Source organism: Pelodiscus sinensis, chromosome 11, assembly GCF_052426305.1.
Source record: "Pelodiscus sinensis isolate ZL-2025 chromosome 11, ASM5242630v1, whole genome shotgun sequence".
Taxonomy (NCBI): Eukaryota; Metazoa; Chordata; order Testudines; family Trionychidae; genus Pelodiscus; species Pelodiscus sinensis.
In genome coordinates, this window is record NC_143062.1 from 35,761,601 (window position 1) to 35,777,632 (window position 16,032).

General features: G+C 42.6%; 1 protein-coding gene across 1 annotated transcript in view; it reads right to left on the reverse strand.

Annotated features, from left to right (window-relative positions):
• ARL8B (ARF like GTPase 8B) overlaps nucleotides 1-16,032 on the reverse strand; it is a 38,271-nt gene continuing 22,239 nt past the window's right edge. Inside the window, exons 2-7 of the mRNA XM_075938703.2 lie at nucleotides 12,730-12,810; nucleotides 7,988-8,061; nucleotides 7,446-7,539; nucleotides 5,095-5,162; nucleotides 4,439-4,509; nucleotides 1-1,930 (exon numbers count right to left, since the gene is read on the reverse strand). Of these exons, the coding sequence (XP_075794818.1) occupies nucleotides 1,881-1,930; nucleotides 4,439-4,509; nucleotides 5,095-5,162; nucleotides 7,446-7,539; nucleotides 7,988-8,061; nucleotides 12,730-12,810 (438 nt within the window). The 3' untranslated portion in view covers nucleotides 1-1,880. The remainder of the gene's footprint in view (nucleotides 1,931-4,438; nucleotides 4,510-5,094; nucleotides 5,163-7,445; nucleotides 7,540-7,987; nucleotides 8,062-12,729; nucleotides 12,811-16,032) is intronic.

Genomic DNA, 16,032 nt, shown 5'->3' on the forward strand with positions numbered 1-16,032 from the left:
TACAACCCTCAAAATGTAAGTTTATTGACTAAAGCTGAAGAGCAGTAAACCAACAATATGCATCCACCTAAATAAAAAAATTCACTTATTTACAAAGTCCAGTAATTATATAAGTTGTTCACATGCAGAGATTAATGCACAGATTAACAGTTGGTAGTAGTGTTTGGATGCCATAAATTCTAAAAGCAGTCAAGTAGATACACACCAAACACATCAAGTTCAGCTATAGGCCAGTTAACTAAAGAGTGACCTGGTCCCCACAGAAAGTGTCACACATTCTAGCTCAGTTTCCTTATTTTAGGCACAAGCAAAGTTGCTAAATAAAGTAACTGTAGCAGTTCACAGTGAACTAGTGACTACAGTAGCAAGTTAATATATCCTTCACAGCACCAACACTACTATGGGATTAATTGAAACCATGCTTCAGAGAATGAAATGACCAACTAAATACAAGCTGGGTTTGTAAATGGAGACATGTAGTGTGTGCGCACAGTGCAGTAGTTGGTACAGAGCAGTAAGGCCATAGCAATTAAAAACTGGTTTGTCTTAGTTATGTGATGGACAAAAGTGCACCATCTGAATCTATGTTTAGGTGCTGCTTAAAAGAATCACACACAGTGTGAGGCAACACAATAGTTGTATACAATACAGTGGGCTACATTAACATTACTATATGAACAAACCAGTCCCGACAAGTCTGTCCCTTTAAATATATACTGACGTCACTGAGAAAGTATAGCTACAAAGACATCTTACAATCTTTAGTTTATACATATTTCTCTATATTGTAGAAGCTAATCAAGAAACAGGATCAATTCATTGGCTCTTGTGCTTTGAGACACAATAAAACATTTCAACTTACAACCTGTAGACTTTGCACATGATTACACAGAGAAAGCAGGCAGGTCTAGAGTTGTCACAATAGCTAGATATTCTGTAGCACTGGTGAAATCGTGCCTAGCTATTCCATGAGCAAGAGAGACTGACTAGAAAATTACAAGTGCAGTGCTGAAAGTCTGCAGTATGACTGGTTACCAAAATAAACTAACAGAGCAGCTCAGATTTGTTCTCATGTTTCAGATAAAGATCATTTAAGCGTCTGAAGATAGAAAAATGCATTTGTGGCAAAGAGATGCTCGTAGCAAATTCTTTCATCCGCTAGAATACTCCACCTGTTGTAAGCTTTTAGTAAAATATTCCATTTCCATCCCCATAAAACACTAAACAAAAAGGACGATACAAGTAATGTTCTGGACAAATAAGATTTTGCTTTTCTAATTCATTCGAAAAGTGATGTCTAAAAAAAGTGACCACAAAGTCCCATCTGTAGAAGAATTAGTGAAGCTGACCTAGTGCTCCCCTATGCAGACAGTTTCCATTTCTAAATCTTTCAATACACACCTCACTTGCATTTGAGAGATAAAAATAAGTTAGCATTTCACATGTCATGCTTAAAGGTTTTCTAAATGCCTTATATGGTACTAGAATCTTGATGCTGTGCAGTGCCAGCTTCTTCAAGCCACTGAACACACAAAATAAAAACTTCAACATTTTCTGAAAAATCAAATATAAAAATCTGGCCCAGAAAGACCAGAACAGAAAGGTACTCTGATTTAATATGGTACAGATAATTTAAAAAGACCCTCCACACACACATTCTTCAGACAGCTGTAAAATAAATCTTTTGTGCTGACTTTATCATGACAACTCTAATTGATTCTTTGTGATAGGAACAGGAATAGATGTCTTCAGCAGTGCACATGAGAAATGAACTGGAAAAGGCCATTTCTTGGATACAAGAGGACTATTGGGTAGTAATTCATTATGGAGGATGTGGACATTTCTGAGATTATGGCCAGATGAGAGATTCCAGGAAGACTTCAGCTTCTTCTAGATTTTGAATGTTGAATAAGCCACTGAAGTGTGATATCTAAAGAAAAAAAGATTCACTAGTATAAGATTTTACAAATACAGCTAACATTTAAGTTGCACTGAAAAGTTGTGCACGCACATTATACAAGTTCTTCCAGGACCTTGTTCAGTACACAGGTGAGAGGAATCAAGATATTAAGTATTGCCTACCTAACTAATTGAATAGTCAATGCATTTTCCATCAACTATCCAATTAGTCTACAGAATGCCTCCACCTTTGAAGTGTACCAACAGCCCTGTGGGTGTTGCCATACTTCAAAGTCAAAAGCGCCATGTGGAGCCCAGGATCAGCTGGGGACTCCCCGCTTATCCCAGGCTCCATGAGGTGCTGCCACTTTGAAACACCATGTGCAGCCTGGGGACACCCCAGCTAGTCCTGGGCTGCACAGCATTTCAAAGCAGCAGCAATCCATGGAGCACAGGGTCTGCCCCTCCTCTTCCCCCCACCCTTGCTGCCTCTGATAGAGGCAGCAAGGGCAGGGGAGGAGTGACTAGCCTGTTGACTATTGGATAAATGTTTGCTTATCTGATAGTTGAGTAGTCCGTCACATCCCTAGAGAGGAATCTTCAATAGCATCACAAGCTGCATTCATCTCCCCCACAGAAGGGAATGTGTATGCAAAGTTACATGTGCCATCTTCCCTTGGAAGTGAAATCCAGAGTTTAGCATTCAAATTTGGAATAACTGCCAGTTTTCACCCTGATTTCATGCAACTGTTTACAGAAATCCTACACCAAGCAATCTGTAAATATGGAAAAAACAAATGGAGGGGATAAATTCTGGCCAGCTGGTCAGTTACAGAAAGACTATGAAGCCTCCAGGAAAGGCAGAGAGAAAGTTTATCCAACTGCCTAAAGCACTATAGTGATCACAGCAAGCAGGATGTATTAGAATGTTAGAAAACATTCATCATTCACATGGACTACAGTGTGTACATAACAAAATCCCCTCTTTCCCTCCTCCCCCCTCTCTCTGGACTTTTAAATGCTTCCAGGTGCCTCATCTAAGGATGTTAATTTCTTGTAATCAGCTAATTGATTAGTCAATGGAATTTCCATCCACTACTCAATTAGTCACTAAGGGAGGACGGGGGAGGAGAACTAGTCTGGGCATGAGAGCAAAAAGTTAGTGAAAGACATGGAACTAGTACATTTCGGGCAGGTGCTCAACATTGTTTTAGCTTTCTGGCTTTTTAATCTTAAGAGCAGCTAAAGGGAGAAGCTTGTGTAAGGAAGCAGAGTGTACTATGGCCAACTGCTACCCGTTGAGCAAGCTTCACTCAATGGTTTTCATCTGTGTTATGGAATGACCCAGGACAGAGATGATAGGTACTTGCTCATATTCACCAACACAAGACTTGTAATTCAGGAGACTTTCAGGTACTTTGTCTTTATAGATTTAGGCAGATATTATAGGCTCACATGTGGTCATAGTTCCAATAGTTGTAAACAGGGAGCGAGAGGAAAATCCAAGAGGATTCTTATGTCAGTTCCCTGAGCAATCAGAGGACTGATTCAAGCATAGGAAGATGCACAGGTACGAACAGCCAGAAATACCAAGCCGGGACACCTAATTTATTGGTTTGACATTAACATCTTTATGTCGAAAACCTGGTTGGAAGGACTGACTCCACAAAATGTGGTTTGAAAATAAAGTTTAGCTACAGCCATTTGAAGTGGTAACTTATAAACCAGCAATGATAAGAGTTGTTCTCTACAGGAACATCTTTTTATATAGCGGGCAGCTGTCACCCAGAATGGTAAATGAGTTAACAAGTATAGTCAAGGCACCATATGAAAATATAACTTCCTCCAGATCTTGGCAAGGCAACAGCCCTGTATGAGTAGCAGCAGCAATCAGTTAAGGTCATGCACGCTCTAGCATCAACCAGCTGAACTTAGAGTAGGTAGAACACTTAACATTGTTACCCACCAAAGTATATTGCACACTTCTCCCTCTGTTTGTCCAAGCATCCCTTGGATGTATTTTACCCAGAAGGAAAAGAAACTGAACAAATGATATTTGTTATGCAATAAGGAATTTTAGTCTTCACACGTTCATGTGCTTCATTTTCTGACAAAATCATCGATAAAAATGTTCATGAAACCAGTTCCCTCAGTACTAAAACCTACAAAGTTCATGAAAAGAACTTATCTGAAAGATTCATTTAATATATGAACTACTGTAATTTACAGAACAGTATTTTAGCCTAATTTGCAGTTTGGAGCTTGTAAACAGGCTAGCTGAAGTAACGCAATAAACTTCATTTCACTTCTTGAACACAAGTACTATAAAGGACTGCTGAACTTGAAGGCTTAACGCCTTTTAAGTGGCATACAATTATTTGCCTTAGAATGACCCTGAGGAAGTTAGTATCCCTTGATACTGTAGGGTACTTTCAGACTCAGTACATTGCCTATATCCAACACAGATAAGAGGATAGAAAGCGTGTGTACACTTCCAGTATAACAAATGTCTCATTGGCATTTTTGGGTTAAATATTACCTATATTATCCTTTTCTTTGCAAGAAATTGAATAGCAGCAAATTTCTCTGTCCTGAATAGCAGCCAGATTCCTGAAAGAGAGGAGGCATAGTAACATTTGGTGATAATACAAAGTATGATCTCATTCTACATTAGTCATTTAAAACATTCCCAAGACACTACAGATGGGATCTCCCTGGTCCAGCACCCCCGGGATCAGAGTGGTCCCAAACCACAGAGTTTGCCTGATCTGGGGAGGTTAAAGCTCCTCACCTGGCTGGGGCTTCATTCCCTGCCACCACCCCGTTGCCTCCAGTCCCCCACAGCACCAGCCAGGATTTGGCCCTGCTGCCTCCATCCACAACAAGGGCTGGACGCCCAGCCACTGGCCCCACTGTCTCCAGTCCCAGCCAGGGCTGCACTCCACGCTGCGTCTTGCTTGGGCCTGCACTTCTGAACCTGGCCAGCAGGGGCTCTCTGGTCCAGCAATATCTGTAGTCCTGCTGAACCACAGTTACTACCAGACCAGAGTTCTGGATTTTAGAGATTCAACCTCTACCACTTAATCTACGGTATGCAAGCTGGCTTCAAGTGTTTCAAGCAATCAACACAAGACATCCATCCATAAGGATTTAATTTAGCAAGACTCCATTAGTTACATTTTCTTTGAGACTTACATCTTTTCAATTAGCTGCTTCTCATCCAGAGCATTAGGAAGGTCTCTCTTGTTTCCAAGTACTAGAACCTAAAATAGTTGATATAAGCAACAATGATAAGCATTGCAACATTGCTCCCAAGCACAGGCAGTGATCAAGTAGGGATGTAGATTTTATTTTTTGGTCTGTGTCACTTTCAAAGTATTAGAGATCATTTAGTAAGTTGGATTTGAGCATTTGCACCTCCCCTCTATTTTAATCAGTGTCTCAGCTATTAGAATGCCAAGATCAAAACAGAATCCTCAAGGCAAGATTAGGAGAGCCCCTTCCAGAGGTCCACTCAAGTCTTTCAGACAATCAGTAGTAGGAATGTGAATGAGTAGTTGACTAGACAATTAACTGATAAGCCTAGGCTTATGATTAGTGTCATCAACTACTTGTATTCCCCCTTGCTGCCTCTGCCGCAGTGCCACCTGCCTCCACCTCCCCCAACATGGCTGCCTCTATCAGAGGCAGCAGTGTGCGCGCCGAAATGGGGGAGTGGGGGAGAGGGGCGTGAGACCCAGGGAAGGCTGAAGGCTCACCACAGACAGAGGCTGCTGCCGCCACCCCACACTGCTGCCTTTGTATTGGAGGCAGCAGTGTGTCAGGCAGCCAGTCTGCAAGGGGAACTGGTTTTTAAACTGGCTCCCCTCGTGGACAGGCTCCTGCCTGGCACCCTGCTCTGCTGCCTCTGATACAGAAGGAGGCACGCACGGGGTTCTGCAGGAGAGGGGCCAGAGCCCACTGGCTGCCGGCCCCACCTCTGGGGACTATAAAGTAGTCAAGTAACAGCTAAGAATTCATGCTTCGTGAGTCAACTACAGCCGCTCCCCGAGTTGCGAACGGTCGAGTTACAACCATTCACACTTACAACCGAAGCTCCCAAGGAGCAGTCATAAAGGTGATCCCTGAGTTACGAACGTGACCCGCGCTTACATGCAACCACGCTGTTCATAACTCAATGGGGTCCGAGTTACGGCCAAGTGTTTGGTCTGTAACTCGGAGAGAAGCTGTATTCTATTACCCACTAACATCTCTAATCAGCAGGTCCTATTTCAGTTTCCTGTGCTTTAGGGCTCCTTGTTCTTGGAGGTCTGCTATCCTACACCCCTTACCCTTCATTTTTGAATTGGAGTGGATTCTTCTTATGGCTTACCTATAGGGCTACTGGGTTTACCTTTGTACCAAGTTTCCCAGACCTCTGCTTGGGTTTCTCAATATAAATGTGGATTATGCTTTGCACCATGTTGGTAATTTATAGCTAACACACAATGACAGTAAACATCTAGAGGTCTGAACCACATATGTCCCCATTGTTTTAGGTGCTGTACACAGTAAACCTGTCCTGTGCCTTAAATGATTTACTTGTAGGTACTAAACAAGACAATTCATACAGCATTGAGAAAGATGTGCCTAAACCATGGGATAGGTGCATTATAAAAATGCCAAGTGATGTGCTAGAATAAGCATTGTAGGGTATTAGTTTACATAGAACTGTTTAAGCAGATAACTTGACCCTGAAGAACCAACCTTAACCTAAGTATTATTCTATACATTTGGTTTGACTTTACTTAAGTTGCACACAAATTCATGTGCTACTTAAAATGTAATGTTGTAAGTTGGTTCCAAGATGAGACACGCACAAGGTACGTGATGCAATAGCTTTTATTGGACCAATTTCTGTTAGTGATAGTACAAACCATACAATTCTTCCCCAGATCTGGAGGAGGAAGTAGAGTGTCTGAGGGAATATACAATTTAGGACAGATTGTTAAGCAGAATGGTTAACAAGTTGGAGAAAGTCACTTGAGATGGACAATTTAGGGACAGCAGGCAGTGTGGTGTTACACCAATTGTCACCATGAGCCATAAAACTAGTGTCCCTGTTCAGTGCATTTTTTTTGGTTTCTAGCAACTTAAAGTTATATCCCCTAGCTCACCTTTTGAGTATGTTGTGCAGCTTTTGAGGACAAGTACTTCAAGACCAGGTATCAAGTGATAAGTTTGTGATAGTGTTTTTCCGCTTACATAATTTTTCTGAGAGTTCATTTGAGAACACAGGATTCTCTGGGGTTCACCTACAGATAGTGATTGAGGCGTTTAATGAACTGGATGAGGCACACCATATAACGATCAGTACCTTTCCAAGAGTTGAGCATCATAGCCGGTCCGATGGTTTTACACAGTGCCTAAATCCCAACTAGCAGATAGGGATCAAACTTGCAGCTTGTAGCATCCACCATAGAAGTTGGTTCAATATAAGATATTACTGCAGTTACCATTTCTCAGATACCAAACATGCAATGTCAGAACCAGATTATACTACTTACAGGGATGCCTTGTAACTGTGGTTTGTCTAGAAGGTTATGCAGCTCATTTCGAGAAGCTTCTATCTTTTCACGATCTGCCGCATCTACCATATATCTTTAAAAAGATGTAGGAAATTCAGTTATAAACCTACTTATGTCATTAAGTTCATTGGAACTTATTCAAACAGGACAATCTGTTTGAATAAATTCACACTTCCTGCAGAGGGGCAATAACCCCAAATACTCGTTAGCCAGATAGAGTTGAATAACCTCTCCGGTGTCAAATATACCAGATTCGGGGCAGTCCGACTATAGACTGTTACAGAGAACATGCAAAGAACTTCTGATGTCAAGAGGTTAATATATTAGGTGCAAAATTACATGAACAAGCTATCTGGCTCAAGTTTTCCAATACCATTCAAAGCCAAGTTGGAATGGTGACAAAAGACGTAGATTTAACCAAACAGTTTGCAAATTCAAGTGTAAACCTAAGGCTCATTTCTTAACTGCAAAGAAGAAAACTCAATAGCAGTTAAAAGCAGCCTGACATGCATTATACTTACACAATAGCATTAACACCTCTGCAATATCGCTCCCACATGCTTCGGAATCGCGGCTGCCCTCCTATATCCCAGATCTTTTTTTAAAAGGAAAAAAGTTTAGCCAAGCACTGAGTCAAGTCAAAATTTTAACACATTAAAAGCACAGTATAAGAGAACTATTGAATAGGGGAAGTGCTTAAAGTATTTGATCCTTATGTCTTCTCAGCAGCGTTTATAGGAAGGCTATGTCCATTATAATGGCACAAAGTCCTACACCTAGTCACCAGTGTCACTTACTCTAAAATACCAAGTAAAAATATAAATGTTACATCTGTGAATCTTTAAGCATTGAGCTTTCAAAGTTAGAAAACGTTTGCTATGTGCTAGGCAATACAAAACAAGAAAAGACACTGTCTTCATATTTCATAACCATGCAAGAGAGTATGCAACTGTGCACTCAGCATACATGCTGAAGTCAGTTGCATGTATCTCATGGAGGACTGACGAAAGGAACTTGAGCATATCAAGAGGAAAGGTTACTTTCAAGTTGTGCCTCCCAAGGTTAAATGCTTTTACACCAGAATATGTAAGAGAAAGTCATACACCAACTCACGTGATTAAACTTTGCAAGTCTACAGACCAATTTACAAGAATTTCACAAGATATTTCTCAGTTAAAAGTTAACTATGTACTAGACCCTTGAGCCACACAGACTAAGTGGAGGTAATACTACTTTAAATCCCTAACGGGTAACCAGCATTTACCCTAACTGGAGCAACCCCCTTCCCGGCAGGCCAGTTAAACATAGTTTAACATTTTAAATCCCTAGTTTTCTGTGGAATATTTCATAGTGTTTCCATAGTTGTGTTTCTGATACAGGCAGTCCCCGGGTTACGTACAAGATAGGGACTGTAGATTTGTTCTTAAGTTGAATCTGTATGTAAGTCGGAACTGGCATCCAGATTCAGTCACTGCTGAAACTGATCAGCGGCTGACTACAGGAAGCCTGGGGTAGGGGCTTCCTGTAGTCAGCCACTGGTCAGTTTCAGCAGCGGCTGACTTGGGGACGCCTGGGGCAGAGCAGCTGGGGTGCTGCTGGGTTGGTCCAGTAGCGCCGCCGCTCCTCGGCGCTACTGGACCAACCCAGCAGCACCCAAGCTGCTCTGCCCGAGGCGTCCTGATTCAGCCCCTGCTGAAACTGACCAGCAGTGGCTGAATCAGGATGCCTGGGGCAGAGCAGCTGGGGTGCTGCCGGGTTGGTCCAGTAGTGCCCAGAGCGGCGCTACGGGACCAACCGGCTGCGCCCCAGCTGCTGTACCACAGGCGTCCGGAGCAAAGCCGCGGAGCACGGGGGCAGCGGGACAGCCCAGACGCGCCGTGGCTGTCCTGCTGCCCTCGGGCTCCGCGGCTATGGTCTGCTTTGCTCCCCGTCCCCCTGGTCTGCAGACCAGGGGGACGGGGAGCAAAGCGGCAGAACACACGGGCAGCAGACAGCCCAGACGCGTCTGGGCTGTCTGCTGCCCGCGTGCTCCGCCGCTTTGCTTCCTCTCCCTGGTCTGCTGGAGACCAGGGAGACGGGCCCCGTTCGTAACTGCGGATCCGACATAAGTCGGATCCGCGTAACTCGGGGACTGCCTGTATTTGTGTGCTAGTGCCTGTAAATGTAACAATTTTAGAAGTTTAAGAGTAATACAAAAAGCTGAAAAGCCCCATGACATCTGCATTTCACATCTGAGTTGTGCTTTATATCATGTGTGCCTTCAAGCAGGGGCCATTTCCATCCATGAATCTGTACTGTGATGATTACAGAAATTTGGGGACAAAATTGGGCTTCTGATTTAAGACTAAGTTGCATTTCCTGAGTTTTTAAAGGCATCATGATAATGTATCTATGCTGGGAAAACTGTTAAGTCCACTTCTAGTATAAGCAGCCAGTATGACCTGGGGTAGAAAGTTATGGGCAACTTGATGAGTCAGCTGCAACTAAAACAGCCTGCTTTGAAATTTGCAGATTTCTCAATCAGGGCACAGGGAGGAGTCAGAGCATCAATAATGAGAAAGGAAGATTAGGCCAGGGTTGTAAGTTGGAATGTATTAAGTGCAATTGGTCAGTTGACAGTGTTAAATAAAAAAAAATAAAAAACCCAACACACACACACACACACACACACACAAGTTAGAATACTCTTGTGCATACTTATGTCTGCAGTAAGTTGTATGTACATGTAAGCCACACACTTATGGCCAAAAACGTTTCAGCTCTATGCTAAACACTTGTTCCTGGAGGTTGAAATAATTTGATCAGGACATTATATCAAGAGGCTGTCAGAAGCTTCAACCCTCTGAAAGTCACATTAATCCAAGCTAGTCTGTTTCTGCTCCATCAGCAGAGTATACACAACACTAGAAACCAGGATGTTTCCTTTACAGTGCCAGAGATGGACAGCAAACTTTACAATGTTAGTTATGTAAAAAGCAAGATCTTTTTCCAAAATTAAAATGGAAATGACTTGATCTTTTAACAGTTATAGCTCCACTCTATAGGTACCATTGCAGTGGTATGGTAAAGGGAAGCAGGAAAGGTTGCAGACATATTTGTTTATTAAGTTTGAAAAGTCTAATTGGACATTACAGATATGTACTGAGGCATCTCTCTATTCAAGTGTTATGTGGCCCGTATGGTCTCTTCAGTGCACAGCTTTGGATGTAACCATACCCTTTTAGAAAAAGTATTTTGACGTGGTTGTCATGATTATGAGGGTTAGCCAGCAGCCTGGGGATTAAGGGGTTAACTACACCTAGCCAGGTGGAGTGACCAATAGGAATGTAGGTGGGACTTTTCAAACTGGGACAAAGGATTTTGGGTTTTGTTTTTCCTTTCTCCCTTCTGTGTCTGAGAGAGTTCTCTGCAGCTACAGAGAGGGACAAGCATGTCTCTCTCTCTCTCTCTCCCCCCAAGACACCATTCTTCATTTTCTGTAAGTAGGGTAAAGTTTAGGTAGTTTCGTTAGGTTTTATTGTTTTAAGGATTGGGTATGGGATCTGAGATCTGGCACTGCTTAAAAGATGTTTTGGCTTTTCTTTGTAACTAAGTTCTAGGCCCATGGAGTTCCTCCATGAGTATATTTTGTTACCTCCCTATCTAGTCATTATGTTTGCAACAGGAATATTGTTGTAATAATAAAAGTTCTTTTCTTTTTATTAACCTGGCAGTGGTTAATTGTGTGCCTTGATTTTTATCTTAGGGGTGAGATTTCCCAAATGATCTTCCCACTGATTTCTTTATCAGCATTTGGGTGGTGGCAGCGGAAGTTATTCCCAAGATCTAGGTTTTTAAGATTTTGCGGCAAGTTTTATACCAAAGCCTGGTAGATAAGGCTTTGGGGTACACTTACTGGCCCCCACTTCTGCATTTATCATGCCAGAGTGGGGAAGGAGCCATGACAGTGGTTATCTGTAAATTGAAGAACTAGGACAAAGGAAAATTCTGTCAATTGTATATGGCATCCAAGCAGAAACAGAAGCGTCCCTCAGAAGTGGGGCTAAAACTTTAGAAAGTGAGCCAGATACAACTACATGTGCAATAGTATTTTAGATGCAAGAAAACATAAGCATAACAGCATCATATTGAGGCAGTCATCTTGTAACTTCGGATGTGGATAAGGGTGATCTAAACCAGTCAGGAACATGGAGTATTCTGAGTGTAAATGGAGAAGTTGCCCTTTTCTGCTAGCTTGGGAACAGTGGCATGTTGGGTTCTCAAGTGTTAAATACACATTTATTGAAGGGCGTCTTCTCACTTCCTTTGCTCATTTGAGGAACTAGTGAGCTTTTTCACTCCGAATACGAAATTCTTGTCTTCAGAATGAAATAAGAATTTTATTCTTAAACAAGGGCATTTAGATCCTGTTTCAAACTAGGGATATTAATGGTTAACCAGTAAGCCTCACCCTTAACATAGAAGGCTTAACCAGTAGAGGCTGGAGCAGCTTCTTCCCACCATGGGCAAGGGGCTACTCCTGCCGAGCTGGAACAGCCTTGTCCACAGCACTTTGGGGAGGCGGGTCGAAGGAGTATGCCATCCCATCAGTTAACTAGTTAATGTTTAACTTGTTAACCAATTTAAGTTTAACAGGGTTTTACATCCTCATGTCAAACTGTTTTCCTGAGAATTTAGTGGGTCCATTGTTTCATCTGTATATTCTGCCACATTTCTCATTTTAAATACAGAGTTGAATACTGCATGGAAATAAGCCAGCATTTAAAATCCAACAACAGGACACTGTGCTGAAGGGACCTTTGGTCTGACCCATGTGGCCATTCTTATGTTCTAAATTTGTTACACAAGAATATGTAATAAGTTATTCCTACTGACCCAGTGGAAAACAACTGAATATAGTCACATGATATATCAGCTGAACATTTCAGGGGGGTTTTAAACCTGAAGTTTAACCAATGGTTCCAGTTTGATTATGCATGCATTTTTAAATGCTTGAGGAAGAAAACTCAATTAGAAATTGCCTTATGATGTTTGCAACAGACAAGCAGCATTACACTAGTGACTAAGAACCACCAAGCAAAACAGACTTATTCAGGTTTGGCCTGACTGATGGTAAAACAAAAACTAAGCTGGACTGATGAAACAATTTAGTTCTCTCAAGTCAATCTGAGCTCACTTCAGACAGTGACTTAATCTGAGCGCATCCCTTTAAAAGCTATTCAGCACTTTTGCCCCCACAAAGAGCAGAATGTTCTTGACATACCTTTATTGTCACATTACCCTTAGTAACTTTTCTCATGTTGAATCCCACTGTAGGAATCATATCCTCACTGAATTGACCTGACTGAATAGAAGAGAGTTCGTATTAGATCTTATCACAATAAAGGAAAGAATGTTTAAAGCATACAATCATGTATACTCAGTGACTATTGACACTGTTTACAGTATAAGGCTACCAAAAACTTACTCTTGTCCTCAGATGAGGACAAACTTTATAGCTGAAATGCCAGAAAACAACTGATACCATTAATTTTTGAATTGAGGCCTATTAATTTTCATTTCCAAGTATGGATTTCACACTCATTCCCTCCGGCTTCTTTGAAATGTTTCATTCAAAGTTTAAGAATGAATGTTTAGGGAGGAAGCATGTGAAGCTAAACCAGAGAAAAAATGCTTTGCTTACATTGAGCCATATGAAGTACCAAATATCTTACTTACAGTGCTCTGAAAGAAAAACCATGCAAGCATGTCTTCTGATGGAACTTACTATTTACTGTGGTGTGCACCACTTTGGAATAGGTATTTTGCCTGAACTGCATAACACACTCAATTGGGCAATATATACAGAGGATATCAACTCCAGTGGGACTGGCTTTCATCTCACACACACGCTTCAACTCCCCACAGTGATAAGATGGCAACTGGAAGAACCTGCACAGCTTTATGAGCCTCCTGGGAAACAAATTGCATAATTTCTATAGTACTCAGTGTTGAGAACGGGGTGTGTCAAATACGCAAGACAGCAAGTGAGGATTTCAGTGTGGCCCAAGGTTTGAGAATCTTCATGCTATTACACATTAGCTAATGACCATTGTCCTACAGAAAAACCAAGTGGTGCTGTAGCACCTTAGAGACTAACAAAAATATATAGTATCATGAAGTTTGATAACACATTAAAAAATTGATATAATTTCTACTTGTATCTATAGTGTTGCCCATGTTGGCCAAAACAGCTCTTTTACATGGTACCAAAAATTTGGGGAAAAACCCCACCACCACACAGTTGGAAGCAGTGCAGATTTCTTCCAAGCTATTTTGCCTCAACTTCAACTAGGAGTTTCTCTGTGTGTTTTCTTCCAGACAGGTCTCTACTCAAGTACTAGCGATAGGTTTGTGAAATGGGTCAGTATCCACTATAATCAGACAAAAATCAGGTGACTCTTGGGACATGTCTCAGATGTGAAAGTTCTTATTACTGTGAGCTATGCAATCTTTCCCAATAGCATCTTTCCATAACCTGATTCATTAAGTAGCTAAACTGTTCTGTACTCTTAGAGTTATAAAAACTGCATCCTAATTTTTTAAAAGATGGTTAGTGAGGCAACTTCCAAAAATAATGATCAACTTCAATGCCAGGCCTTATGCCATTTTATTATAGAATAATGCTCCTTTACACCTGCACACTCATTATTGAGCCAACTAGCCCTTCATAAGACAGGATTTTCAGGTCTCTCTTCCATGTCAGTCTTCTCTCTTGAGCCTCCAGTCTCTCGCTCCATCTCTCTCCCCGCCCCCCCCCCCTCCTGCCTCCCCTCTCTCTCAGCTCTCCTCCCCCTCCTGCCTCTCAGTCAGGCAACAGCTTGTGCCACTTGCTACCACGCAACAGCCTGGCTGAGGGGCGCAGAAGTCAGCCAAGCACCACTGAGGGAGGTGAAGGGGGCCGGGGCAGTGAGGATCACGGCTGGGGGCGGGGCCTGGAGCCGCTGTCACCGCTCTGCCCCTCCTCTGCCTCCCGCCATGGCACTCAGCTGACTTCTGCGCCACTTAGCCGGGCCACTGCAGGGGAACAAGCGGCACAAGCTCCCCGTTTGGGACTGCGGCGCCAAATGGCTGCTTGCGCCGCTTGCTCCCCCACGGCGGCCTGGCGGAGTGGCGCAGAAGTCAGCCGAGAGCCACGGTGGGAGGCAACGGCCAGCGTTTCAGCGTTACAGAGTCACAGATATTGGGCTACTATATACTGAACCAATGAATAAGAGGTACTCAGTCTCAAATACAGTTTCACATACAAGTTCAGCAACTCCAACGAAGACACTTTCGTTAACTTAAGTTGATTTTTAAGAGACTATTGCAAACTCTCCTTTGCTCATTTGAACTGATCATGCAGGAAGACTTGCCATTACAGAAGTGTGTTGTATGTTGAATTTTACTAATGGACTCAACTGAGATAAGTTTACAGATTCCATTTATATCTAAGATTTTCTGGGAGTTAAGCTATGGTCAGAGAAGCCAACTGGCTCTTCAGAGTAATTCTCAAGCTATATTTACTTTATCATTTGAAGGCTGCTGCATCTGGCAATTAAGAGTCAACCTAAAAATTGTCTTTATGATGCTGTCAGTGGCTGTTTAAGTCACCAATTTTTCAAGCTATTAATGCTTCATGTTTTCAGTCTCAACAAAACTGTTTGTCCTGTCAGTTGCTTAAAAAAAAATGGAGACTTGTCATAGTTTTGAGGTACTGTATGAGTAGGTCCATGAAGTCCCATTTCATAACTATTTACCATCCTTTCCAATACAGGATTGTGGATGGCTTTCTTCCTGGGCATAGTTTTCTGGTTACTTCCCCCCCCCCCTTCTTACCCCTTTTCCCCCTGCACTGTGCACTTGGTTTCACTTCTCCCCAAAGATCCCTTTACCCCACTTCATACTACCTATAGCACAGGTCCCTAAACTTTTCATGGTCACTGATCCGTAACTCCCTCTTACCCCCCCCCCCCCCACTCTGTTGACAGCAGGGCCAGACTTTCTTGGGAGGAAAGAGGGCGTGGACAGGGAGAAGGGTAGCCGAGGTTGGGCATGGGATCCATGACTGGACTGCACTTTGGGGCCTGGAGCAGAACTGGGATCAGGAGCCAGGCTGCAGCAGAACTGGGGGCAAAGTACAGCTAGATGGTGCTCCTTTCCCACCCTTCTGTGGTGGGTGGCCTGGTCCCTGTCCCCCACACAAACTTTCCTCCATGCCCCAGTTTGGGGACCTCCGATTGAGAGAGTCTCTCTAGTATCATCACTGCCCACACAGAAAGGAATCAGTCTTAAGTCTTTAGATGAAAGCTGTACTTTAATGGCTCAGACAGCAAGAAGCCGGTCATCTAAAAAAAACCCCAAAAACCTATGAAACATGATGAGGGCCTCCTTTGCGGAGTACATTCAGAATGTGATGGGATGTTTCAGGCAAGGCAAGCAAAAATAGCCCCAACAGATTTGAAAAAAAATTCTTTGAGAGCACATTTGGTGCAGCAAATTTAAGAGCTGCCATGTCAGTCTGACTTCGGAGGGTCACAAGACCACA